Below are 26618 nucleotides of genomic sequence, written 5' to 3'. Positions count from 1 at the left end.
TAGGGATTCCTTGATGTCAGAACTTCCTTGAAGATCAGAGGTATCACTGAAGGTTATGAGCGTCGGTCAGAACAACTTGGGCAAAACAATTCCCTCAAAACAACCAGAAAAACTCTGCTTTCAAAAACCAAAGGACTACCTTTTGAAGTAGTTCAAGTTGAAATCTTTATGCCAGGCTGCCAACCCATAGCTAAAAGTCCTTTCCTGAATGCCTGTTTATTAGTATACACCAGACTTGGCTTCGTCCTGGGGATCTTTACAGAAAACTCTGCAGCTGGCCCTAAAACTGACTAATAACGGCATCAGTACAAAGAATCAAAATCGAGACAAAGTGGCATTCCATCAAAGCACAAGGGCCACTGAAAGAGAGACTTTGGGAAGGGCAGAATGTTAAAAAGGCCCATTTTACAAGCATGGGCAAACATACTACACAGGAATGTAAGCTCCACAAGGGAAGGGAGCATGTCTTATTCACCACACTGCATCCCCTCTACCACCGGACCCACGGTCACAATGCTGGGCACCGTGTTGAATAAAGACTTCCTGATTAGGGAAATCTATGTGTTTTTCCAAATGCTGGCTGTGCCTGTTTCTAGACATGGTCTATATCTGCAGGAACTTTTAGTGGCTCTGTATCAGCAAAGAGATTTGCACAGGTGTTCAAATATATTTTATATCCTCTTCTAATCAACAAACGCCTTTGGGATATGATGACTGGATTTCATTTCTGAAATGACATCTACCCCCACACACATGCTGTCTATATATGCTACCGTGTCAGTGGTGCAAATAATCTTTTCCAAGATAATGTGCTTTACGGCTTAAACCATTCCTTCTAACTCCACTATCCATATCAGTCATAGTAATGACATCTTCTAATTTAATGAGTTATCAAACTTTTTGATTACTAACTCTGATGTTCATGACTCCTGGTTTTACAGACTATTATTCCATCAACAAAATATTTCAGTTTAGCACTTGGAGAGTATTTCTACCAGCAACATTACTGATCCATACACTTCACTACTAGAGGATTCGTGTACCACTTTCTCTATTTTCCTCCCCCAAGAATATCCTTTCATAAAAACTCTTCCCTACTACCTACACCCATACCTCTCTCCTTCACTATGACTCGTTGACAACTGCTCAGTAAATACTTGGGAGAACTGCAGGGACTCACTGCCCACCCCATCAAAAGCCTAGGCACATCCCAGCAGGCTGAGGACCAGTACTAAGGAGTACGTATGGGAGATGGCTTTCTTCCGGTTTAATGCAGCTTAAGGGCTGTGATGAAGCCTGAGAACTGAGGCCTTTTTTGTGGTCCTGCCCTCCCCCCACCCCAGCCTCCTCTGTAGTCTCCTAGTCACGGGTTGTTTAGACTGGTTAGGGTGAAACATTAAAACAGAAATTCAATTGACTGTATATCATTTTGATACATGCTATATCAGACAAAATCAGTTTTTGATATAAATGGATGTTCTACTGAGGCTAAAATATAAGTGATTATTGAGCAAAGTTAAGATTTTTTTCCCATGAGAGCCAACAGAAGCTAAGCAAAGGCAGAATGTTCCTCTTAATGGGAATATCGCTCATGAGACTTGAGGACAGGGTGAAAGAGAATGGAAGCCAATTTTATTAAAAACACAAAGTTTCATTGAATTGGATCATGCCAGGGGGGAAATAGAGGAGGTAGTTCTACCCAGTCCGGTTCTTGAATTATTCTCAGGTTTTCCTACCTGATGTGGACTAATTGAAAATACTGACTTTATCTAACAGGTGTAACATCAGAATTTGTTCAACGTTTCCAAAGAAATATACAATTATTTCTCTTAGGTCCTATGGTTGTTTTTAAGGCAGGTTAAGTGCCTGCAGTGGAAATGCACTGTGTTTACGTTAGACTGGAGGCTTAGAAACCGGGGAATAACTGGCCAAGAGGGACTGTCACCAACCCAGTCTAAAAAAAGCCGTAGGTATCTTGGGATGGCTTTGCGGTATAAGGGTCGCTGCCAACAAGCTCCATTCAGGAGATCTGACGCAATGTCACGACCGAATTCATTCAGCTTTATAAAAACTCACGTATATCGGAAGTAAATCTCACTTGGCACCAAGAAACAGAAAATAACACGATGTTACTAAAGAACACACTCAAACCTTCTCCTGTTGGTCAGACATGGAAAGTGAACAGCTGTAAGTTAGGTAAATAATGTAATAATTATCTGGGGGAAGTTAAGATTCTCTCACAAAGAACAGAATAAGAGAAATGTGAAATGTTTCAGGGTAGTCCGCAATAAGCAGCATTTGATGGGGGATACAGAACATGAAAAAGAGGTCCATGAAGAAGCTGAAAAGTAGAGGTAAGGAATAAAGAAGAGAAATTAAGAAATGGGGATTTAAAGAAATTAGCCTAATACTTAAAGGAGGAAAGACAGCATAAATCCGGTTAAATCAACACCCACGCACACACACACACACACACACACACACACACACGTGTTTAAACACAACTTAAACCCAGCTACTCCCCATGTCTGAAATACCTTCTTCCCTCACCAATACCTAACTTTCTCTCAGTTTAACTCTCTACCTTTTCCATGAAATATTTTTAACTTCCCAGGCCTACAAAGACCTCTCGACCTCATGGCCTTTTGTTGCACTTACAGATTCAGTCTTGCTCCTGATTGGCATTGTTGACATCGCATCGTTTATATAAAAGTCATCTATTCCAACGCAAGTGTGAGTTGGAGTCTACTTCCCCTTTCCTTGAATTAGGGCTGGCTTTGTGACCTGCTCTGGCCAACAGAATTTAGAAGAAGTGATTGTTCAGTAGTTTCAAGTGTAGGGCTCAAGGGATTTTCCTATTTCCTCCTGCTCTCCTGGAATCCTGCCAAGATGCCATGTGACGACGCCTGGCCTGGGCTGCTGAGAGATGAGAGATCTCAAGGAGCAGAGAAGAGTCTGCTCGGCTAAGGCACCCTAGCTCAGACAGTCCCCAGCCAACCTGGCAGCTGATCTCAAAGTCTGCATGAGCCCAACTGAATCTACTCAATCTGTAGAAACTGGAGCTAAATAAATGATTCCACTTCTAGGCCAAAATGTTTTGGGGTGATTTGTTTTGCAGCAAAAGCTGTTGAAATAACTGAAACATAACAACAGTTTCATCTTTCCAATGAAATACTTACAGTGTGCCTTATATTAAAATCAAGTATTTTTTTTTAAATTTTCTTAATTTTTTAAATGTGCTTTTTATCTTATATTTTTTTAATAGACTTCATTTTTAAAGGGCAGTTTTAGGGTTACAGCAGAATTGAACAGAAAATACAGAGTTCTCACATAGACCTCCCCACCCACACATATATACTCCCCTACCCTCAGCATCCCTCACCAGTGTGGCGTATTTGGCACAATCGATGAACCAACATGGACGCATTATTATCAACCAAAGCCCATAGCTTACATTAGGGTTCACTCTTGATGTTGTACATAGAATCAAGTATTTGCTGTTCACCTCTTTGCTCCCGGAGGGCAGACACTGTATTATATTCATTGGTGTGTTGCCACAACACCTAAGTTGTGCTTTGTTCCTAGTAGGTGCTTAAGCGTTTGATAAACTGAAATGAAAATCAACTGAAGTTCCGATTCCGGTGTTCATCGGCATTATTTACTTGATGTTTAAAAGCAGAAGAAAATACAAATCATAGTACTTTAGAGTCAAATGACTACTGAGAACCTACTATTGGCCTCGTATTAGGATTCTCAGTTATGAATCATGAAAGGCCAGCAATTGTTAGTACTTGGAATATACAAGCCACTTCCTGATAGTTAACAAGTGGGCCCCTAAGTTGTCCTCAAGATTTAGTATTAACCCAAATTTGGATTTTGATAGAAAGACACACATCTATTTGATACATGAACGTGAGGTTGCACAGCAATCCTACTTTTTTGAACTTGGGAATATAGAAATTATCAAGGGGCAAAGGAGGAGATTTTGATATGCACTAATTCACGTGAGTATTAACAGCTATTTTGCTAAAGCCAGAAACCTGACAAATGAGATCTGTATGTAAATATACTGTAACTTTGAAGTGCTATACAAATGTAAAATACCAGGGACGCTTGTATATTCAAAATGTCATTTCCCTTTTCTCCTTAAGAAGTAGAAAAATCAGAATAGACGGGACAGCTGAGAAAGGATGAATAGCACGGCTATCCACATCTAATTTGCTTCCTAATAAAATTCTATGGCTTTTAAATGGCACTATGCTATTATCGTCTATACAGGGATGATTCCATCAAATAGTCCATGTTTTGAATATTTTAAAAATTATCATTTAATTGACAGTGTCTGAAACACTGCAAAGCAAAAGAACCTGAAAGCATGATCAGAATGAAGACAGTCATAAACCAACGAGAAAAATACACTCAATGACAGAAACAGAACATCCTCGCTGCACCGAACTGGGGATAAATCCTCATTATGCATGGGTTGTGTGTGTGTATCCTATAACTTGCCTTAACTTTAGCTTCTTCCTTTAACTTCTGCCGTTCTTGTTAAATATTGTTATTTTTGGCTTAAAAAGGGCATAACGGTTAAATCATGTAGTAAGGTAGATAACTGAATCAGGACCTTAAAAGATTTAAGTAAGCTAAATAAATAAGAATGATAAAAATGTGTGTTGTTAATAATACGCCTAAAAGGAAAATGTAGACCAAAGAGGGTAAAGTCTTCAATTTTGGTCCGTAAAATCAACCAACCACACAAGGACTTGATAAGGAATGGGTGACAATGCCACATGCGAAAAAGATTCAATTCCTAGAGGATACGAAGCTTGATAAATCAGGATAGAAAGCCCATCCCCCCAGCTGGGGTGCATTAACAAAAACATAAAGAGTGAACGGGGCAAACTGAAATGAGGCAGATTTTGGCCAATTTAAGAAATATCTTTGTAATAATCAGATTGTCCTAAGGTGGACCTCACTGCTTTGAGGCAGCAACTTCTCTTCAAGAAGAATATTCAGGCATCGTCCGGGGTGCTGGACGGGGATTCAAGGATCAAGCCAAAGGTTATACATGATTTTTAAGATCAGCACCCTGTCCCCAAATCCCATAACTCTATTCTAGGATTCCAAAAAGTACATGCAAAAGGACACTTATTCAAGGACACCTAATCATGTCTCATTTGAGATCAAGACATCTCCTGTGAAAACATACTCACTCCCAGACTTTCCATTAATAGTTTGAACATCTCTTATAGTTCATAAGATGCTCCCTTTAAAAAAGTGCTCACTTCAGTTAAGTCATGAGAATGTTTCTAAGATAAACTGCAAAGTGATGAATATTTTCAGTAGGGGATATGCAAAGATACACTTTTTCTCACACTGAGTCAAGGACCCCTTGTATTGGTCGGCTCCTTACCACTGTGACTCGATTCATGCTAGAACAGCTTTTAACCCATAATGGATGGCCCGAGCTACCCCTGAATCCTTGTGGATACCTGAAGCCTGTTAATAATGAGCTAGGGAAGTTTTTCAAATGCTCTAAGTTAGGAAAATTTTAAGCTGCTTTAAAAGAGACAGACATAAATAGAAAACAAGTAATAGATTTAATAGGGAGAGGCATACTCTTTCATGAGTCAGTGAAATTTCGGAGTTCCGGTTTCTACTACTACAACGTCATAAAAGAAACTCTGAGGATAAAAATGTAACAGAAAATAGCAACTTAAGCACAAATGACAACGGTGCTCACTGAGCGCTCACGACCCCTCAAGCGTTCATCCCCAGCGCAGATTCGCCTTATTTTGGCTGTGCTTTCAAACTTGCTCCCTCAGTTAACATTTTCTGTGAACACCAGTCGCTTCCCATAGGGCCCAAAACCACAGACTCGAGAGAATGACCACACTTCCTTTTCATGAATAGTCAGAAGGAGAAAATTTGTCCTTGGATGTGTTTCTCCAATGAAATGAAATTTCTGCTTTCCAAGAAAAGTCAATTGGCTTGGCGGTTTCTGAGAAGAAACGGGGAGGGAGGGAGTCCAACAGATACCATTCCACAAAACCCTAAAGCAAAAATCTCAGATCTTTCAGTCTTTCATCAGTCGAGGGGTTAAAACCTGAATGTCTCCTCTGAGTTGCTGAATGCACAGGTGGAAAGTCTTCAGTGTAGAAGGGGCTACTCGGCTCCACTGGGGACCATGCTGAGAGAGCCTGGATGTGATGTGTCAGAGAACCCCCACCTCAACCCCTAAATATTAAGTTGACACACGTTTCTGGGACGCGGCCCGAATCCTCAAACTTTGGCGGTCTATAGAGGCACAATTTTCTGTTTTCTGCTTAACAGGGCTTTCCAGAATTGTCATCAGATGACAGATTACACCACCCATCCACAAGGATTCAGGGGTAGCTCGGGCCATCCATTATGGGTTAAAAGCTGTTCTAGCATGAATCGAGTCACAGTGGTAAGGAGCCGACCAATACAAGGGGTCCTACAGCTTTAAGAAATACCCTGGGCATCGAAAAGTTTTCAGAATGCAAACTATGTCAGCTCTGAAAACAAGAGGCACTGCATCATTATGGCAGGAGAAACAAAGCCAGCCCCCTTTTAAAAACAGACAAAAAAAAAAAGATTGTTTTAATAGGAGAGAAGCATCAGTCATTGATTCTTACTTCATTCACACTTTCTATCCAACCCCATCCATCTTCAGAGTGAAGAGATGACAGAGCCCAGTTAACTCTCTCCCTCTTCCGGCCCCCGCCCACACTGCTCCTCTATACCCAAGCCACCAAGGCCTACCAACCCACCCTTTTCAATCTGCAAGTAACAGCCATACGGCACGACTCTTCCTATCCGACGGGCTTGCAAAAGCTCAGGTGTACTCAGGTACCAGCCTTCATCACGTCCCTTTAATAGGGATGACTATCAGGTTAGCACGACTGGTCAGGGCCTTTGCCAGTCTCCTAAAACGACCACTTAGTCACTCGCAGCTGACCACATTCTGTAAAGGAGGGGCTGGGAAGACTTTGAGGCAACAGAAAAAAGTCAACAAACCAAACCAACAATCCAGAATGGAAAATATTTCATTTTTTCTTAAATGCTACTGCTCCCATTATCTGCAAACAAAGTTCTCCAGGCAGGCATTCTCTGCATCAGTGCACCTGCTTAGCATTGGTTTGCCGAGTTATCTTTTTGCTGTGTCTGCAGAAGCCAACTATAGCACAATGGGTCACATCACTTGAGGGTCACTTGAGTCCCTCTACTCTCTGGGTCCCTCCTCCCACCTCCTGCCTTCCCTTCTACCCACAAAATCTTTAACTCCACCATAGCTAAGGATCCCAGATAGCTAAATAAAAGAGGTGGCCTCAAACACAGGGAAAACCCCTTAGGTCTCCAGTGTGAATCGCCAACGCCAATCCCCCGCCCCTCCCCTTTTCCTTAAGACCTGATGGTCTTCAGTCACACATCTTAAAAGAAAAACAAAAAACAAAAACACAAAGACTTACTTGTCTCAAGTCGATGAAGGCCAACTGCAGCGTGTCCTCCTGGAACCCAGGCACCGGGCCGGATCTGGCAAACTCTGTGGGAAAGAAAAGAGGATAAAAAGCGCCTTTAACTAACCATGGACAGGGAGATTGGCAGACGGATGACAGGGAAGACAAGAGAGGCTGGGGGAGAGGAGGACCAAGCTTCTAAGGAGTCATGTCTCTCTCCCTTCAGCTTCTTTGTTTGCCCTTCAAAATTCGTGTCATCAAAACACCATTAATTCCAGCATCCTGACAGCAAGGAAACTGTACTAATTCGACCTGAAATTTATTCCCATGAGCCGCGCTGGGCTTCAGAGTATTTGTTTTGTGAATGGACAAACAACTTGCAGAGGAGGAGGGAGTGGGGGAGAGAAAAAACTTTTTCCTCTCAACACAATAAAATCTTCAGCTGTGAAACTCTTTTCAGTTCCGAAAGCTATTTATATTTTAGATCGCTGAAGGAATTTTCTAATTTCACGCCTGTCACCTCATTCCCCGAGCATTTATCAAAAAATATTCCCTGTCACATCATTAATTATTCCCTCACTGATTATTTGTATTATCTCATGAGTGCATTATTGCCAACACACACACACACACACACATACACACACACACACACACATCCCCCAGCAGCAGAGGCTGCCCCAATGGTGCTTGGCTCTTAAAGAAATGTCTGCAGATATGAAAGGACCTATCTAAATAAATCTCACTGCGAAAACTTAGGAAGCATTTGTGCAAGTCCCTCCTTCAAGTATATTCTTTGTTCTTGACTTCTATTCTACACTCAAAATTTCTTTTTTTTTCCTCCTCTACCCAACTTAGTCTTAGGTCAAAGAGACCACATGAATGCTATTTGCAATTTACAGTAGCGCCTTGGGTACCTGCTCAGTTTATGACTCTGGCTTCTACATCATTAACAAGAAAATAACTACACAGGACTATAGGGATGAATACCAGTAACAGTTAAGAATGTCAAGTTTTATTGTCCCTAAGCCCAGCTTATTATGAAATCAAAAGGTCTTGTTTAAGCTCCCTACATACACACAACACACACACGCGTGCGTGTGCACACAGCAAGTTCAAAAGTTGGACACTTCCTATGCCTAGAATTCTCTCTGTGAAGCCAGAGTGTGATGGACATTTAACACCAATCTACTATTTACCTCGAAAGCAACTCAAATATCTTCTCAAAGCAAATATGAAAAGGAATGTTTTCCTTTCAGTTATATTCTCTTCCAGGAATGAATTTAAGAAATTATAGAAAGTTGGTATTGTGGTTTTCTTTTGAAATGAAATAAAATCCATCAAGATATTTGCATATATGTCTGGAAAATTACTTCCAACGACCGGTAGCTGGATAGATTCAAATGAGGTTTGTGAACAATGATGAGAATTTCTGTCCTTTAAAAATATTTTCCATCTAGGAAATGTCTCATAGCTTTTCATAAAATCTTTGCTCTTACTTTAAAAATAATGCTCACAAGTTAAGTCAATACAAAAACATTACGTGAAATGAAATTTAAAACAATTTTTTAAACTCATTAAAATAGACACAAATGTGTTGTAAAACTGTAACACAAAATATTCTTATTTTAGAGATTTCACATAAAAATGGCGTAAATGGAAGGAAAAATGAGTAGTAGCACTAGGTTCCCATTTGCTTCAGAAAGAAAATTTACATGCCATTTATAAATTAATGCAATCATATGTGTGGCCAAACAGTGAAAGTTTTAAAAGACTAAAATTCTAACACTGAGCAAATATTTGATGAGGGCTATGCTGACACAATAAAAGCCTGACATAATTCATCCTTCATATCTTACAACAGCCATTATCTGTGATAACCTTGTATACACAGGGTTGTATACAGCAGCTGTCCAATCAGAGGTACAACTTTCCCATACTAGGCTCCTGTAGAAAGCAGTTCTTTGAATCATAGCCAGAGCCATTCTTTTTTGACAGCCTTGACTGTCAGGCGGCCAGCTTAAATAAGCTTCCCATGCCTGACAGTTTCATCCAAGGTCGGTAGATTATCACTATTGCTCCTGTATGACTCAAGGCTATGCTGATCATTTGAAGTAACGAGGTCCCCGCTGCGCGTAGGAATCCTACTTGAGTTAAGATGCAACAACAACTATCAAGGTGTTCTGCTGCCTTACACGTGTCCAGCGCAACAGAATTGCCCTGTGATACATGGTTTGAATGCTCGAGAGCTGGCTGTATGTCCTTGAATCTCCTTATTGCGCATGCTCCCTGGGGCTGACCTATGACGCTGTCGAAAGCACTCAGGAATCTGCATGGGATACAAATGTAGTCAGGCTTACTTTATAGACCTCATTTTATGACCGATTGAACCTTCCAGATTCCCAGAGGCCATGGAGGCCCTTCCGATTTGATTTTCCTTTTATAAATCAGGGAATCAAAGGGTGACAACTGCATTAGGTGTGACTAAGTAAAGAGATTAATTTTCATGTATAGCTTATGGAACTATCTAATTACTATATATACAACTTCATACTTACATATTTTTATTGTTTTATGTATTTAATTCCTGTCTTCCCACATAGGCAGTAAACTCCTTAGACATAAGAACCATATCACAGAACCTAACAAGTATTCAAAATAGTAGATGGCCACCAAATACTTACATTAAGTTACAGAAATAACAAGATTCATTATTTACACATACTCTTCACCGCTAGTGAAAATTTTTGGGCTGCAATAGTAAGGTATCCTTAACATGAGTATCAATAAGGTTTTAGGAATTAATGAGCTCCCTGAAATTAGGTGCACCATGATTGAGGGGATGGGCTTTGGGGGTCACAAAAATCAAAGTCTGAGCTCCAGTTACTAGCTCTATGGGCATGTGCAAATTACTTAATCTCCTTAAAGCTTCAATGTCTTCATCTCAAAAATGAGGATAACAGTACATTCCTTGCAGTGCTGCAATAAGGATTAAGTGTAATAACACATGTAGAGCAGTTGACCCAGTGCCTGGCATATTATTACTGATCATCATTACAACCGGTTTTTTGTGGGAATACGCATTTCTCTGGGAAGAAGGTTCATAGCTTTTATTGAATTCTCAGAGGGTTGGTGACCAAACAAATGATAAGAAACACTTCTATATTCAGCACAAAACATTAGAAGAAATTAGACTACTATTCAGTGATGAATTAGTGAGTTGGTATTGCAAATTGATTTAAAAGCAAATATTAAAGTGCTTCATTTAACGGACGCTGATGTGACTAACTACCAGGGTACTAGCCATAGCACAGTAATTGTCACTGGTATTATTCCAGAAAATCAATAAATGCATTAAATAGCTCTCCTATAGTTTTGTGACTCAATATATCCTTAAATACGTGATTGTTTTCCTAGAGTCAATTTTAAACATACATGAAAGATGCTAATAGCATAAGAACATGTGAATATTTTAACACATAAAATTAAAATTTTATTTAGTCTGACTTCAACTATATAAAATTAATATGCATAGAAAACATGACAATTATTTCATATAATGTTAACTGAGGCTGTTAAAGAGGGGAAGATTACAAGGGATTTTATTTTTCCTTAGATTTTATAAACTTTTAAAATGAGTACAGATCACTTGTACAATCAGAGAAAAGGAAATAAAGGAAATATACACACACACAGACTCTCCCAAATTATTTAGTGGTGTTTTCTCTGGTGACAGGAGATACAAGTTGTTCAAGATTTAGCGTTACACACACCTGGGACTGATTTGCACACCCAGATTCTCAGAGGCTTCTTGGCAGGAGAAAAACTGCACATGGGAGGGGGATCAGAAGCCCCCAGTCTGCTTTAATATGCCGATACATATACAGATTGATTATATGCACATTCAAGAAGCTTTTCTTTAGTGGGGACGGTGTAGCTTAGTGGTAGAGCGCATGCTTAGCATGCATGAAGTCATGGGTTCAATCCCTAGCACCGCCATTAAAAATAAATACATAAATAAACCTAATTATTTCCCCCACAAGAAACCCCCCAAAAACAAACGAAAAAGAAGCTTTTCTTTAGAATCAGGAATAAAAACTTTGTTTCTTTTGATATCATAAAAAGAGGAGTACATGTATGCACTAATGACCAAGTGGAACCAACAGACACATGGGGCACAATGGAAAAGTCTCTTTCTGGACTTATCTCAGGATTCCAAGATCTGTAGTAGGCTTTTAGTCTCTAAGGGAATTAAGCCAGTGTCAAAATTTCCCCAGGCTGGAGCTCTGCAGGGTGGCCCCAGCCTCACAAGCATATCAGGGGGCTTGTTCCACTTAACACAGAACCAAACCCTATCTTTGACCATCCTGTGACACTTGGGGACGGAGTCAAGGTTCCATCGAGCTTTCTGACCAGAAAGCTTCCTCCTCCAGGTTAGTAGTGTCCCTGACCAGCATCGAGTCATCCTTTGGAGAGCTCTGCCCTCCTCAGCAGCTCCTCCCTGCCCTTGTCCAGTCACAGTACGGACTCTCCAGGGTTGAAGCTGGTATCAGGGCCTGACTCCAAGATCGAATTTGCAAATGTGAAAAATCTTTTAATGAAAGAAAGATTTTCACTGACAAAATAATAAAAAGGAGGTATAAAAAGTTACAGGAAAGAAAGCATATTGTTAAGTGAAGGTCCAAGCAGGGAAAGAAAATCACCCAAAACACCTTTATTTAAATATCGAGCATTCCTTCACATTCTCATACACACTTAAACTTATGACGTGTGGCAATTGTTTTTAAAGCAATATTAATTTCTCAAAAATCTCCTGTAGGTTCACATATCTAACACTCTTCACATTATAATGAAACAAAATGACCAAATTAGAAAAAAGGAGAGCCTCCACTAATTTCAAAATGCTCTCTAGACTTCTTGAAGGCTGATCTTAAAATTAACTGTCACTCAGAGCGGGGAGGAAAAATGTTTAAATAAAGTTTAAAATTGTCTGGTACATTCACATTTGGCCGAGGAAAGCAAAATACGCATTTTATAAAGAACATCGAATCCTAATTAGAATAAAATGGTCAGAAGGGACTTTGAGAAGTCAAAATGACTGCCTTACAACCAGAAGAAAAGTAGTCTAGTTTTTCACAATAAAGGCCCTGAGAGAGAGCAGAGGGAAGTGAGTTAAACTCAGAAAGGTTAAACATTAAGAGGTTATATATGAAGCTGGTTAGTGAGGACCTGGAAGACCCTGACTTATTCAGTTGTCTTTTTTTTTGGGGGGGGGGCCCTACTTGCATGTAGGGTTCCAGGGATATAGGACTTTGAAGTTTTAACACTGATGTGGACCAAAAAAAAAAAATTACCTGTCATTATGGTAAATAAGAATGTTGCCTGGTATTCTGGTAAACAATGAATGTTGCCCACCATCAAGCCACCAGCCATTGCAGCTGCCCTAGACAGTGCAGGGGATTTCAGGATGAAGAAAAACAGAATTCTGGTCCTAGACAGTTAAACTGCATATAAAGGAATAACTTCTATGAGCCTAGATTCTTGCAGTCTTCCCATATATAGAAAAACATTAAAAGCATGAATTTGAGATGTCTGTGTTTTTGTGATCAGCACTAATTTTTTGATGTTCAACTTCATGTCTTTTTTCAGCAAAAATTTCTACATATCCTGGCTCCTCCCTTACCTCTTTGGAACAGTTCCTCAGAGCTGTCTGAGAGGCTATCTCCTGAGCTACAGTCCTCAGTAAGGTCACCGAATACAACATAACTCTCAAAAAAAAAAACAAAAAACAAAAACAAAAAAACTGCCTTGGTCTGTAATCTGTATATCTAGACAAGACCTTTCAGAATTTATCAAAACCAAGTTGCAGGAAGATTCAGAATATAATACTAATTCTTCTAAATCTTTGCAAACTGTCCATAGAACAGAATTATTTTCAAAGGAAGATAGATGAGCAAGGTAAAATTTATTTCAGTAAAGCAAAACTAGCACAGTATCTGGTAATAAAATAGCCATTGTTGGAGGAAAAGTTAATTGGTTCAAATAAGAGCAAGCTGAAAAGGCAGTAGGCAAAATTTTAACCAGAGGTTCCAATCATATACTGTTGCTCCCAGGGAAGTTCCAGGTCAGTGAAGTTCCAGGTCAGACAATGGACAAGATAGCATCACCAGCCTTCCTGAATGGATGAGGGGTTTGGTTCTGGCCAAAATGTCAGGTGAGAAAGAAAACTCAGTACTCTGGAGCCCAGAGTATGTTGCCAGGTCACATGTGGTTTTTGTGAGATTGAAAAAATAAGAGCTGCTGTTGCTGTATTAACATAATGGTTTCCTGGTATCTTGGTCCCTGGAGCAACAGATAAGGAGTGTGCTAGACTATGAAGTGTGGCTCTGGGGAAGCTGAAGCCTTCTTGCATCACTTCACAGTGACTCCACCAAGCTAATTACAGGGAAGAGCTGACGGACTCCACAGGGACTCCACTCAAGGCCCTGCTGGTCAGAGAAAGGTCGGCCAGAACATAAGGGCCTAGTACCAAGGAGAGAGCTATCAAGGAGACAGAGAAGGGACAGGGGAGTGGTGGGAGGGAAAGGCTCCTTAGAGATTCAACTGACTATCCTTGTATAAGTGTGCTTGTATGGACATGTGATTAAAAAAAAAAGTTACCTTTAATTATCTAGGGCACAACTCTGCAGTGTAAATTATTCTTTACTGTTACATATTTTAAACAAGTAAAGGAGATCACTAGATCTCTGAATCCAAGAAGGGTGGAGGAACAGTTTAACTAACTTATTCCCAGAGTTTCTGTAACAGAAATTTGACTAAAACTGATAATAATAAAGTCTAATAGAAAATGCCAGACCGCTAGATCAAAGACACTCATAAATTAATTTCAAAGTTTAATTCTCCAAGTTGAATTCTCCCAGTTCCTTTTGCTCTGAAAGACAACTGAAAACTAGGACAGGCAGACGTGGCTTTTTTATTTTATTTTTTTTACAGAAGAAATTTATTTTGTATCTATTTTTACATATAGTGGTTAATGTTTGCAAATCTCAAACTCCAGAATTTATCCCCTCCCACCCCTTTTCCTCAGTTACCATAAGATTGTTTACTATGTCTGAGAGTCTGTCTCTGTTTTGTAGATGAGTTCATTAGTGTCCTCTTTTTTCTTTTCTTTTTTTTTAGATTCCACATGTGAGTGATATCATATAGTATTTTTCTTTCTCTTTCTGGCTTACTTCACTTAGAAATATGATGTCCAGATCCATCCATGCGGCTGCAAATGGCATTATTTTATTCTTTTTTATTGCTGAGTAGTATTCCAACACACACACACACACACACACACACACACACACACACACACACACACACTTCTTGATCCAGTCATCTGTCAATCGCTTTTTAATTAATAAGGAATGAATCCCTTTTAAGTTTGGAATTGGTCATGAGCACGAAAGAACTTTCATGCTGCTGCTGAGTAAACAGACCAATGAATCTCTATGTGGCTGTCCCTTACACTGTACCGGAGAGGAAATGAGAGTTCAGGTGCAGGCAGTGACTGATGTCAATGACAGCACACATTCCTCTGGAGAGAGAAGTTGTCTTATGTGGAATAAACCTAGAAAAGAGGAGAAACTTCTATTTCTTGCTTAACATAGCTAACATGTAAGAAGAACCCATAAACAGCTTAATGAAATGAGTTGGTTGAATCTAGCAACGAAAACTAGAAAACCATTCTATTCAAGATTTTAAAGTATAAGTTCCTACCATGTCATGGAGTCCAGGAGGCCGCTGGGTGCCTTTATACAAATAAAATGCTGTTCTTTGTTTAAGAAAATAACATTCTAGATGATGGATAAGAATACTTTGGCTGTAGTCACTAGAGTAAACAGAGTGTCTTTTGCATTGCAGAGGATGAAGGGTTAAGGCAAGTCAAGGCCCTAGTAAGTGGCAGAACAGTGCCATGCCACATGGCACTGAACTTTCCCTTAATGTTCCACAGAAAAATAATCACCAGAAAATAACACAAGATGTCCTAGGACTTGAGTCTACAACCTCAAATCCTAAACCTGAAAGGAGTAATTACTGAGGACTTCTACAGATGAAAAAATTAAGGCCAAAAAAAAGCTAAATCAGTGAACCACTTAGAACCTAGTCCCTCTAAATCTGTCTTTCTATTATTTCAACATGCATCCCCCACCCTAGAATGTCTAAAAGTAAAAATTCACTTCACATGTCCTTTATATAGATATTAAATATCTTTTCCACAATAAAATTGTAAAAATATATAGACCTGTGTCAAGTCAGACTTTTCCTCTGAAGTTCCCAAATGTTTCATAATTTTGCAAAAGAGGGGCCAATTTCATAATAGATCTAACAAAACTACGGCGAAAAGAAGCCTCTCCCAATTAGCAATCAGCAGTGCTTCTGTTCATCATCTCTAAGAAAGCTGCCCATCTGCCATGAAAGGGGTGGGTTTCCTGAGAGAAGAAAAAGACTGGTGCTCTGAACTAGTAACTTTATATCCTTGATATTTTTACTATGCTTTTAAGGACTTAATCTTATCCATGTGTTTGTTCAGCACTGATTACCCTGTTGTATGAACATACAGTCGGAGCTATGGCCCTCTGGAATTTTACATTGAGAAGAATTCTGTACGGCATTTAACATAACAGTGAAAATCAGTTCTCTAGAAAAGCACTGTCCAAACAGAAATGTGAGCCACATGTGTAATTTTAGGATTTTTAGTAGACATATCAAAAAAAAACCCAAGAAAAGTTAATTTTAAAATTAATAATAATATGTCCTGCTTGACCCAATATATCTAAAATATTCTCATTTCAACATAAAATTAATATTCTAAAAATTATTCATGAGGTTTTTTTTTTTTCAAAATCCAGTATGTATTTTACACTCACAGCACAACTCATTTCTGAGCTGCATTTCAAGGGCTCTCATAGCCACTGGACAGCACAGTTTTAGATGATGCTGACTGTAAAGAATGAAAACTAAAATGAAAGGTGCAAGGAATGATTTCAGACTTTGAAATGACAAGGAAGGAGCACTCTCCAAATTCACAGCAATATGACTTCTATTTTTATATTGGCTATGAAATTAGGATTGAAGCAAATGTCCCTGAGATGACACAATGGCTTCTATTCAGCTCACATTTTAAAAATATGTTGTCACCCTCTGAGAGACTTATATATTTTGTATATTCCTCACCATGCCTGTCAGTAAATTTTTATATTACCTCTCTATTAATTCTTATGCTAGTATTCTTACCTTTCTTCTCTTCATCTTCTGTCTCTTCTTATGTCTAATTTACTGATTTTTTTTCAACTTACTCTGTTGAAGATAGTCTCAAATCACTTTTGGAAAGCATTAGGGTATAATTTTTTTAAAAAAAAATAATGATAGCTGAGTAGCATATGGTTTTGGACAAAGCTGTCTGGCTGAGTTTCCCCAGAGAATGATGACAGTAACAATCCTGATGTATAACTGTGAAATGTTTTATAAGTGTACAATATAAAATAAATGCTGGAGAGGGTGTGAGAAAAGGGAACCTGCCTACACTGCTGGTGGGAATGGAGTTTGGTGCAGCCATTATGGAAAACAGTATGGAGATTCCTCCAAAAACTAAAAACAGTCTTACTATGTATGATCCAACAATCCCACTCCTGGGCATATAGCTGGAGGGAACTCTAATTCAAAAAGATACATTCACCCCAATTTTCACAGCAGCACTATTTACATAATAGCCAAGACTGGAAGCAACCTAAATGTCCATCGACAGATGACTGGATAAAGAGGTTGTGGTATATTTACACAGTGGAGTACTACTCAGCCATAAAAAAGAATAAATAATGCCATTTGCAGTCACATGGATGGACTGGAGATCATCATTCTAAGTGAAGTAAGCCAGAAAGAGAAAGAAAAATACCATATGATATCACTCATATGTGGAATCTAAGAAAGAAAAAAGAAAAAAGAGGACACTAATGAACTCATTTGCAAAACAGAAATAAACTCGCAGACATAATAAACAATTTTATGGTTACTAGGGGAAAGGAGGTGGAAAGGGATATTTTGGAGTTTGAGATTTGCAAAGGGTAACCACTATATATAAAAACAGATAAAAACCAAATTTCTTCTGTATAGTGCAGGGAACTATATTCAATATATTGTAATAACCTTTAATGAAAAAGATCTGAAAACAAATATATGTATGTATATGGATGACTGGGACATTAAGCTGTATACCAGAAACTGACACATTGTAGTTGACTATACTTCAATAAAAATTTTTTTTTTAATAAAATAAATGCTGACTCATTAAAAGGAAAAGTATCAAGACACACTATCAGGGCTCTTGAAGAGGGTGGAAGTACGTTATACTAAGCTATGAAAAATGCTGGAAGTTAGACAAATGATTAAGGTAGGTTCCACATGGGATTTTTTTAAACAGTTAATTATAATTTTTTTCTAAACTAAAAGTAGATAATGTTTCTTTGGTATTCATTTCGAGGAAGTCTCACAATTTGCTAGGAAAACTGAGTTTCACAGTCTAAGTTGATTGATATCCACAGAAAACAGATACATCATTAGCTAAGGTAACTGGGATTCCAATCTTTTCTAGAATTTACTTATTTGACCTTGGGCCAATCATATAAGTTTTAGTGCCAGATGTTTCCTCTATAAAATGAAGGTAATATTTTTCACTTGCTTAAAGCTGGGACTGAATCAAATATGTCTTGAGGTTTATTATATAATAAAGAATATATCTGGTCTTTGCTCCCAGCTCTTGGCATAGAGTTTCAAATACCCTTGAAAGTTCCTGAGCAATTCACAATGAGGTCCTTTTGACGATACCTAAGTTTAGGCTAAGAAGATGACTCTTGTGGGCTCTTAGATAGTTTTAAGGGAGGAGCTGAACAAGCCAGAAAGACGAAGCCTGTGACTAGAGGGTTGAAACTTTTGGACCCACCCCCAATCTCCCGAGGGAGGAGGGGGATGGAGACTGGTTTCAATCATGCGGCCAATTATTTATTCAATCATGCCTGTGTAATGAAATCTCATATAAACACTCTGGACACAAGCTCAGTGGATCTTCCTGATTGGTGAACATGCTGATGTGCTGGGAGGTTGTCAGGCCTGGATTCCATAAGGAGAGGACATGGAAACTCTGTTCTGCCCCCCTCCATCTCAGGATCCTGTCCTATGCATCTCTTCCATTTGGCTGTTCCTGAGTTATAGCCTTTATAATAACACTGTAGTCTAAGTACAGCATTTTCAATGAGTTCTGTGTTTTTCTAGTGAATTACTGAGCCTAAAGGGGGCATGGAAAGCCCCAAATCTGTAGTCAGCTAGGAAGAAGTGTGAGTAGCTTAAGGATATCTGAGACTCGTGGCTGATGTCTGAAGAGGGTCAGTCTTGTGGGACTGACCCCTTAATTTGTGGAGTCTGCACTAACTCCAGGTAGTTCAGTGCCAGAACTGGACCAAACTGCAGAACACCCAGTTGGTGCTGGAGAATTGCTGTTGGAACACAAGATCCAATCTGGATTAAGTGCAACCCAACTTGATACTGGGTCCATTTTTATATCTAGGTTACAGCCACATATGTCCCAGCATAATCAATGTGAAAATTACTAGAACTGAATACAACAGAATAATAACAAGCAGTTTTCTGGCCACTTCTTCAATGAATCAAAAATTTAAAGATATTAAATTCAAGCAAGTCTTCATTATGAGAGAATAATTTTAATCTCGCAAAATAAAAAGTTAACATTTCCTGCATTTTCTAGTTTGCTTCTTTGCTTCATGTAATTGTTCTAGCAGTAGCTGGGAATTTTCCCCCTCAAAATGGAATTTTAATGTAGAGTGTTAAAACAATGATCCAATATCCATGTTAAATGTTTGCATTAGAGCAATATGAACATAAACACTGGTCTGCCATTATGCTTATACAGACTAACGAATTTATCTTCAGAGGTCAAGATCTAAATTTAGGATTCATCTTACTACAGAATATAAACCTTGCCACGAAGAGTTCAGTTTGAGTTGTGTTTTTCCTTTTCTTTTTTTCTCCCCTAACAAACAAACAAACAAACAAAAACAAAGAAGGAGAAGGAGAGAACCCCTGTCGGTGAATCCTGAGACCTTAAACTGGTAGTTATTAGGTCAAGGAATTGACTTCAGACACAACAGGAACTCTAGAGAAAGCATTAGGCACTGGTAAGAGAGGGAGAGCTTAGCATTTTAAGAGAATTTAGGTTAGTTGGAGAAAAAGGAAATTAAAATAATTGTTTCTTAAGGTACATAAGCAACTTCTTTCCATGATAAACTGGTGTTTTTAAAGGAATATCTTAACTGCTTGGAAGTATAGAAGATAAATGAGCATCTCAAGTATTAAAGCACTCCTGTCTTTAAAATGCTGTCTTTAAAGTGTTTAAAAGCCCTCAAAAATGCTTTTCTACAGAAGAGTAGAGAACCTCATTCTTCTCCCTGGTTAATTGCCTGGGCAGGAGCTGATGCTACACCTTGTTTCTATCTGTTGACAGGCAGACAGTTGACAAAGAGATTCTTGTGAGTCAGAGGGGAAGGGCAGGCCTTAAGCCATCGGACTGCTGGGATTTGGTGAAAAACTTAGGAGACCTGAATTTCTTTGGAAAGGTGCGTCATTCAGGAAGACCCGGTAGAGAAAGAAAGAAGAGAAAGATTAGACAAATTTTACTGATACCTACAAAGGAAATAAAGTAAGAATTGTTTTTCTTTTATTCTTGGTTACCTCATATAAAATATTTGGTATTATTTACAATTAAACAGTCCCAATCATAGTCATAACAATGGCAACAAAGAAAAATAACCACTGAGACTCTCAGAGGCAATGAAAGAAACAACCCTTTCTTTTCTCTCTTTCAATGACAATTTCTGAAAAGAGCTGTTTACAAGCGCTGATTCAGCTTCTTTATCTTCCATTCAGTCCTCAACCTTCTGCAACCTGGTCTACCACCCTACTTCCACTAAAAGTATTTGCTCTAAAATCTGCTTTGGCTCCACGAACAATGATTGTATCTCCATCTTTTCCTTCTGGCTTCTCCACTTCATTTCACCCTATTCACCATTCATTATGAATATGTCATGTTCTTTATTTCCTCCCAGAATTTATACAAATACGTGCCTTTGTCAGAACACCCTTCCCAGCCCATTTCATCTCACTTAAATGGTTAAGTCTTAGCCATTTAGTCCAACTGGATATGAGTGAAAAAGATTTTGAAAGTGATTAAGTGTGTTGTCCAAATTCACAGCTACTTAGTGATTCAACAAAGACACAGGCTTCAATTTACCCATCCAATGTATATTATCCCACCAGTGACTCTACCATACCACCTTTACCTCCCAGGAAAGGAGTAGAAAATAGAAGTAAAATATAGATCAACCACCATTATAGAACACTATAGGTAAGACTCGTAAAATTCTGTGCATTGACTCACTAGTGTCTGCAAACTTCAGCTTTTCTAAATGGAAGTGTTGGCAATAATATTTTCCTTACATTTTCTAAACTACAATCCTAGAAATATGAAATTGGGAATGCTAAGGGGATTTTGGCTCTCCCTCTGTTTACACTCTCTCAGTCTCTGTCTCTCTCTCTTTCTGTCTCTCGTACACACACACGTAAAACAGGGAGGAGAAGAAGGATAAATATTTATGACTTGTAATGCTAAAAGTAGACTAGATAGATGGTTTAATTAAAACAACAGAATTCAAACCTCTTAAATGCTGAAATGCTAGAGCAGGTAATAATGGAAAGGAATAAAATTTTTTCATTTAAAATATCTTTAAAAATTAGAATTTTAATCTTTTTTTTTTTTGGACATGTATAAGGTGCTGTTCCACCTGAAGGCAGTAGGTGGGGGTTAGAATGTTACAGGAATTTTTGTAGGCCTGCATAGAAGTCTGTCAATGTTCAACAATTGAAATTATTTTTAAATGGACATGGCAATTAATAAGATTTCCTGGTTTACACCCCATAAAATGGCCCAATTAAAATAGTTTACTTGCCTTGGCCCTAAAAATATGGAGTAAAGGCCAAAGAAAATATAAAATGTATAAAATGCCCCACTGTAAACACTTGCAGGCAAGCAAGAGCAGTGAATGCATCAGATATTCTTGGGAGATTCTGGTTTACTACAAACACTAGGATTTGGGCCTATGTGAGTAAAAGGGAGGTGCAAATGGCTTGATGGAATCAGGTCGCAGTGCTAAGACATCATTTTTGGCTGAGGTGATGTTTGTTTCTAGCTGATACAGCAGAGAGAGATGGCCATACATTGCTCAGGGGCTAACGGTGAGGCAAAGTCTCTGGTTTGCAATGATGGAGACAGTCTGCTGTTTCAGGGAGCTCATTTCTCCGTGAAAATACGCCTGGGTGTTTTCAAGTAAATTATGAGGATTAATGAAAAATTTTAAATAATTGTTTTTTTTTTAAGTTTCTAATAAAAAATAGTAAAAAGCCTCTGAGATTAAGAAATGGCTATGATATATTTCTTTAATGTTAGGAAAACCTGTTTTACCAAATCTGGGACCAGGGTTAAGTAACAGGAAAATAACAATATATTTTTAAACTTTTTCTTCCTTGAAATGGTATTTCTTAATCTTTCTAGTCCCTGATACTGCCAAAGTGTATAAGGTCTCCAAGTTGAGAAAAAATAAGAAATGAAACCCGAAACAGCTAAAACTGGGGATTTTGATTCTTCATATTCATACGTAGCAGGTCCTTTGTACTCCCTCAGCACTCATATGCCTCACAAACAACCCAAGGTAACGTTTGCTACCAGAAAAAGTACTTTGTTGGCCAATCTCTGGAAGGCAGTAGCAGGGTTTGACAGTGATGTATAACAAGGTTAGAGCGGCATGATCCATCTCCATTTGTATGACAAGGATGGCATCTTAGCCATGGTGAGGAAGAGCAGGCTGCCTTCCTTCGCTGCTCAGGTTGGCAGCATCTACTATCAAATGACTGGGAGTCTGGCAATGGACTCAGAGAGACAATGACTGCCTTATCTCCTGGAATTCAAGGAACTTCAGCCCATAAACCAAAATGACTGCTAAGTGGGCACTACTCACTGATCCATGTCTGGGAAAAGCCCTTCCAGAGGGTACAAGGGTCCATCGTCCATAGTCAAAGAGAAATGACATGGGCTCTTTAATGGCAGAGAAGCCTTCCATTTGGGGTTTCCATCGCTAAGAAAGGCACATCATAATCACATAGCGTGACAAAACTTGCAGGCGTGGGAAGACAACAGCAAACTAAGCAGGGCTTTGTACTGCCTATTTCTGATGGAAGGAAGATATCTGCAGTCTGTGCTCTTCCCACACCACTTCAGATCTGAGAATCCAAGCTCAATCCTGCTTTTAAAAAGAGCTGGTAAGGGCCTGGGATGCGGGAGAGAGACAAAGTCATACAATCCATATGTTTCTGCCGAAGCTTAAGCACAGGTTGATTGAGAGCTGTGTGCCTGAGAAAATACCAGATGATACCTTCTATTTTCCTCCTACAAATTCCCACTGCACTTGAGTTTTAAATGTGATTTCTTGTTTAGAATATCTACAGTGTTCCAGGTCTTGCAGAGAAAACAAGGACAGCAGAGAATGAATGAACTGCTGATCTACTATACGTATGTGTACATATACATATACAATTACCAACTTAATGATTCTCTTTTGCAAATTTGTAAGTTTCATGGCAAAGTACTGAATCAAAATGAGAATTAGAAAGAAGAATACAGAACAAAACTGAAAAGGAGAAAACAAATGATACAATGAATAAAGAATGATGTGCTCTAACAAAGACTGGCTCCCCAAATCCCTATACATTTCCAGTAGAGAATGAAAGCGTTTTTGTAAAGAAGAGACATAAAATATTTTTCTGATTCCATTAACCAGTCAATCAACCAAAAGACAAAATTCATTAGCCATGGAGTTTGTCTCATAGAACAAGTTATTGTCTCCATCACATTAAAGCAATAACAACTAATTATCCTTAGATTTTCACATGTGCAGAGCATGGCAAATTATAGGAAGCAAGTTTATTTTTCTGCATACAAACTCGAAGCCTGTCATCAATCTTTTCACCTTAATGTTTCTCAGATGGAAAAGGACAGAAAAGGAAAGCTTGGTTTAAAATTATAATTCAGAAAGATAAGGCTGGGGATAGAAGCTAAGGGATATGAAATTAATGATACTGAAACACACAAAATGTCCTTCAGTCATCTACCCAGTGGAAATTTGCATCTTCAGGCATTACATACCCTCTAACAAAAGCAGCATCTGTTACGTTGATATAATCGAGGGAGATGAGTTTTTAAATTTTACTAGGCTCAAACTTTCTCCACTTTTTCTTCAAACCTTATGTTCTTAAGATGGCTCTCTTTTTGAGACTTGAAGAGGTACCAATTAAGATAATTAAGATGCAATTTGAAAAGTATCTTTTGGATAAAATATAAAATATATACTTTTATTGGAAAGAAAGTCAATTTAAACCTTTTCATAAGAATCTCATAGTATGAAATGTTATCATTTTCTACAATGATTTAACATTTCTAAGATTTAAATAATTCTCATGAGAGCCAACTTATCTTCTTTAAATCTATTTCTTATATCAGTATGATAACAGTACTCATGTTCTGATAACTAAGTTTCCAAAAGAAATGTATTCATACTCTAGACTCTTCTGAAATTCATGATTGCTTAACTAACACGTTTCATCATGGCAACTCTGATTTTTATCCACAACCACAAAGACATTTCTACAAGACACTAAAGTGCTTTAGGTCTTTACTAGCTTGCTTTCTTCCTAAAGTAATATTATCCAAAAGTAAACAGCATAAAGACCCTGAGACAGTCCTGTCCTAAAGAATTACATAGAAAGTTTCTTTGAGGAAAAAAATTATAGACCCTACTCCAATAGTCACTGAAGTTATAAGAGTCCCTGATGGCAATCAGTCAAAACCTGTTTTCTGCCTCCATATACTCTAAGACCCCTAATGAACATATTATCATATGTAACTATAATGAAAACTATAATAAACGCATTTAATATTTAATGGTACTGACAAATATGTATGTATGTACTAGGATCTGTAAAGTATTTCATATGCATTATTTCAGTTGATTCTTATAAAAACTCCCCACAGACATAAAAATAGCCACACAATCTTCCTTCCCAGGATAAAGCCTAATATCTTGGAAATAAATAGAAATTCAGAAATCATCTAGTCCAACAATCTCATTTTATAAGTGAGGAGCCCAAAGCCCAAACAGGTTTAATGAATTCCCAAGACCATATTGCAAGTTGGTGGCCAAACTGAGGTTATAATACAAGTTTCCTTCCAGCTTACAACCCTTTCTGATATCGATGATGACGACACTGACAATGAGGATGGCAGTTAACAGTTACTGAGCATTAATTATGAAATTGAGCAGGACCCTACAGGGTCTTGTCAGGACAGATCCCTGAGGTCCTCGGACTGCCTTTTGTCTGTAGAAAAACTTTGGCCAAAGAACAAATTTAATCACAGAAGTGAGAAAATATAGAAGCAAAGAAAAGCAGTCAAACAAGACCAAATAAAGGGGGGAAGCTAAAGCTCAGTGGCTGAGCGCATGCTTAACATGCATGAGGTAATGGGTTCAATCCCCAGTACCTTCATTAAATAAAACAATAATAAGAAAAAACAAGTAAACTTAATTAGCCCCTCCCATACAAAAAAAGACCAAATAATTATTTAGTCATCAAATAAAGACAAAGACCTTCAGTTCCTCCTCAAGGGCTATAGATGATATTCTGAGCCATATCCTTTGAGATGGTTTGTAGCTAGAGAAATCCCCACCAGGTGGAAGACATTAACCACATGATGACCAGACTGTAGCCATGACCTAAGCTGCTCCAATTTACACGATTCTGAGAACCGGCCTCAAGAAAATGGGAGCAAACCGATCCTGGAACTGAAGATTAACCCTACTTAAAACAATCAAGATGATGCCAGTCAGACCACTGCGTGACCAATTTCAAGATGACTGTCAGAGCTAACTGTGCTGCCATACATGTAGCCCCTTCCCTTTGCCTACAGACCCCTGAAACTACACCCCCCACCCCCGATCAGCAGCAGGGAGTTGGCTTTTGGACATGACCTGCCTTTGCCCCAGGCTGCTGGCCTCCTGGATAAAGCAGCCTTTCCTTTCCTCCCAACATTTGCCTCTCAAATATTGGCTTTCGAGCGGCAAGCAGTCAGACCTGAGTTCAGTAACAAGTATGCATTAAATATTCACTTAATCATCACAATGAGTCTATGAGATAGTCTAATTGTAACTTCATTTTACAAATAACAGAAACCGAGGTATAGAGGAGGAGTGACGCCAAACTATTAAAAATAAAGATCCAGGTTTCAAAGGCAAATCTGTCTATGATTTTAATTATTACGTATGTATTATACAGCTGATATATTGAGAACTGACTGTTGGTGGCAAAGATGGCTTTATAACCGATAGAAGTTGGTGGTAGGATATATGTACTCAAGTTGCCAACTGTACATCCCTCTAAGAGAATACTCCTTAGGATCCCAGCTGCATCCCTGGTTGTCTTGCTATTCACCTCACATGACATCTACTCCAAGCCACTTCCTACTTCACCCCTTCCCTCTTCAGAGATGACCAAAGGATCCAGAAACTGAGGTAGTTGCTAATTGATTCATTTTTATCCATTCAACAAATACTTTTTAGGCAAGTACCATATGTCGGGCACAGTGCTAGATGCTAAGGAGACAGGAATGAGCAGACAGGATCCGTGACCTAAACGATCTGCTGTTTACTTTTTTCTTGGATCCTATGAAATCTATATATTCAAAATAAGCTCTCCTTTATTCTTAAACTGTTTGAATAGGTTTTTGCTCCCTGCAAATTAACATACTTCAATTAAGACAGATTACTAAGGCAAACCAGACTTTAGAGATAAAGTAGACTGTCTGGATTTGTTAACAGGGATTTGATGGCAGGTAAAGGGGCATTAATATATCTTCTCATTTCCCAGGATGGGAAGTCAACAGTCTGTGGAATGTGGCAGCCAAGATCATAATTAAGGTGT

At 38.6% G+C, this 26618-nt stretch overlaps 1 protein-coding gene across 3 annotated transcripts in view; it reads right to left on the bottom strand.

Annotated features, from left to right (window-relative positions):
- Positions 1 to 26618, bottom strand: part of EXOC6B (exocyst complex component 6B) — a 533613-nt gene that overhangs the window by 122879 nt on the left and 384116 nt on the right. For all 3 annotated transcript variants that reach the window (XM_006201563.4, XM_072937568.1, XM_072937567.1), the window contains one exon: positions 7494 to 7567. In XM_006201563.4, the coding sequence (XP_006201625.1) occupies positions 7494 to 7567 (74 nt within the window). The remainder of the gene's footprint in view (positions 1 to 7493; positions 7568 to 26618) is intronic.

The sequence above is a fragment of the Vicugna pacos genome, chromosome 15 (genome assembly GCF_048564905.1).
Source record: "Vicugna pacos chromosome 15, VicPac4, whole genome shotgun sequence".
Lineage (NCBI taxonomy): Eukaryota > Metazoa > Chordata > Mammalia > Artiodactyla > Camelidae > Vicugna > Vicugna pacos.
Note: the sequence above shows the minus strand (reverse complement) of the source record. Positions and strands in the feature narration are given on the sequence as shown.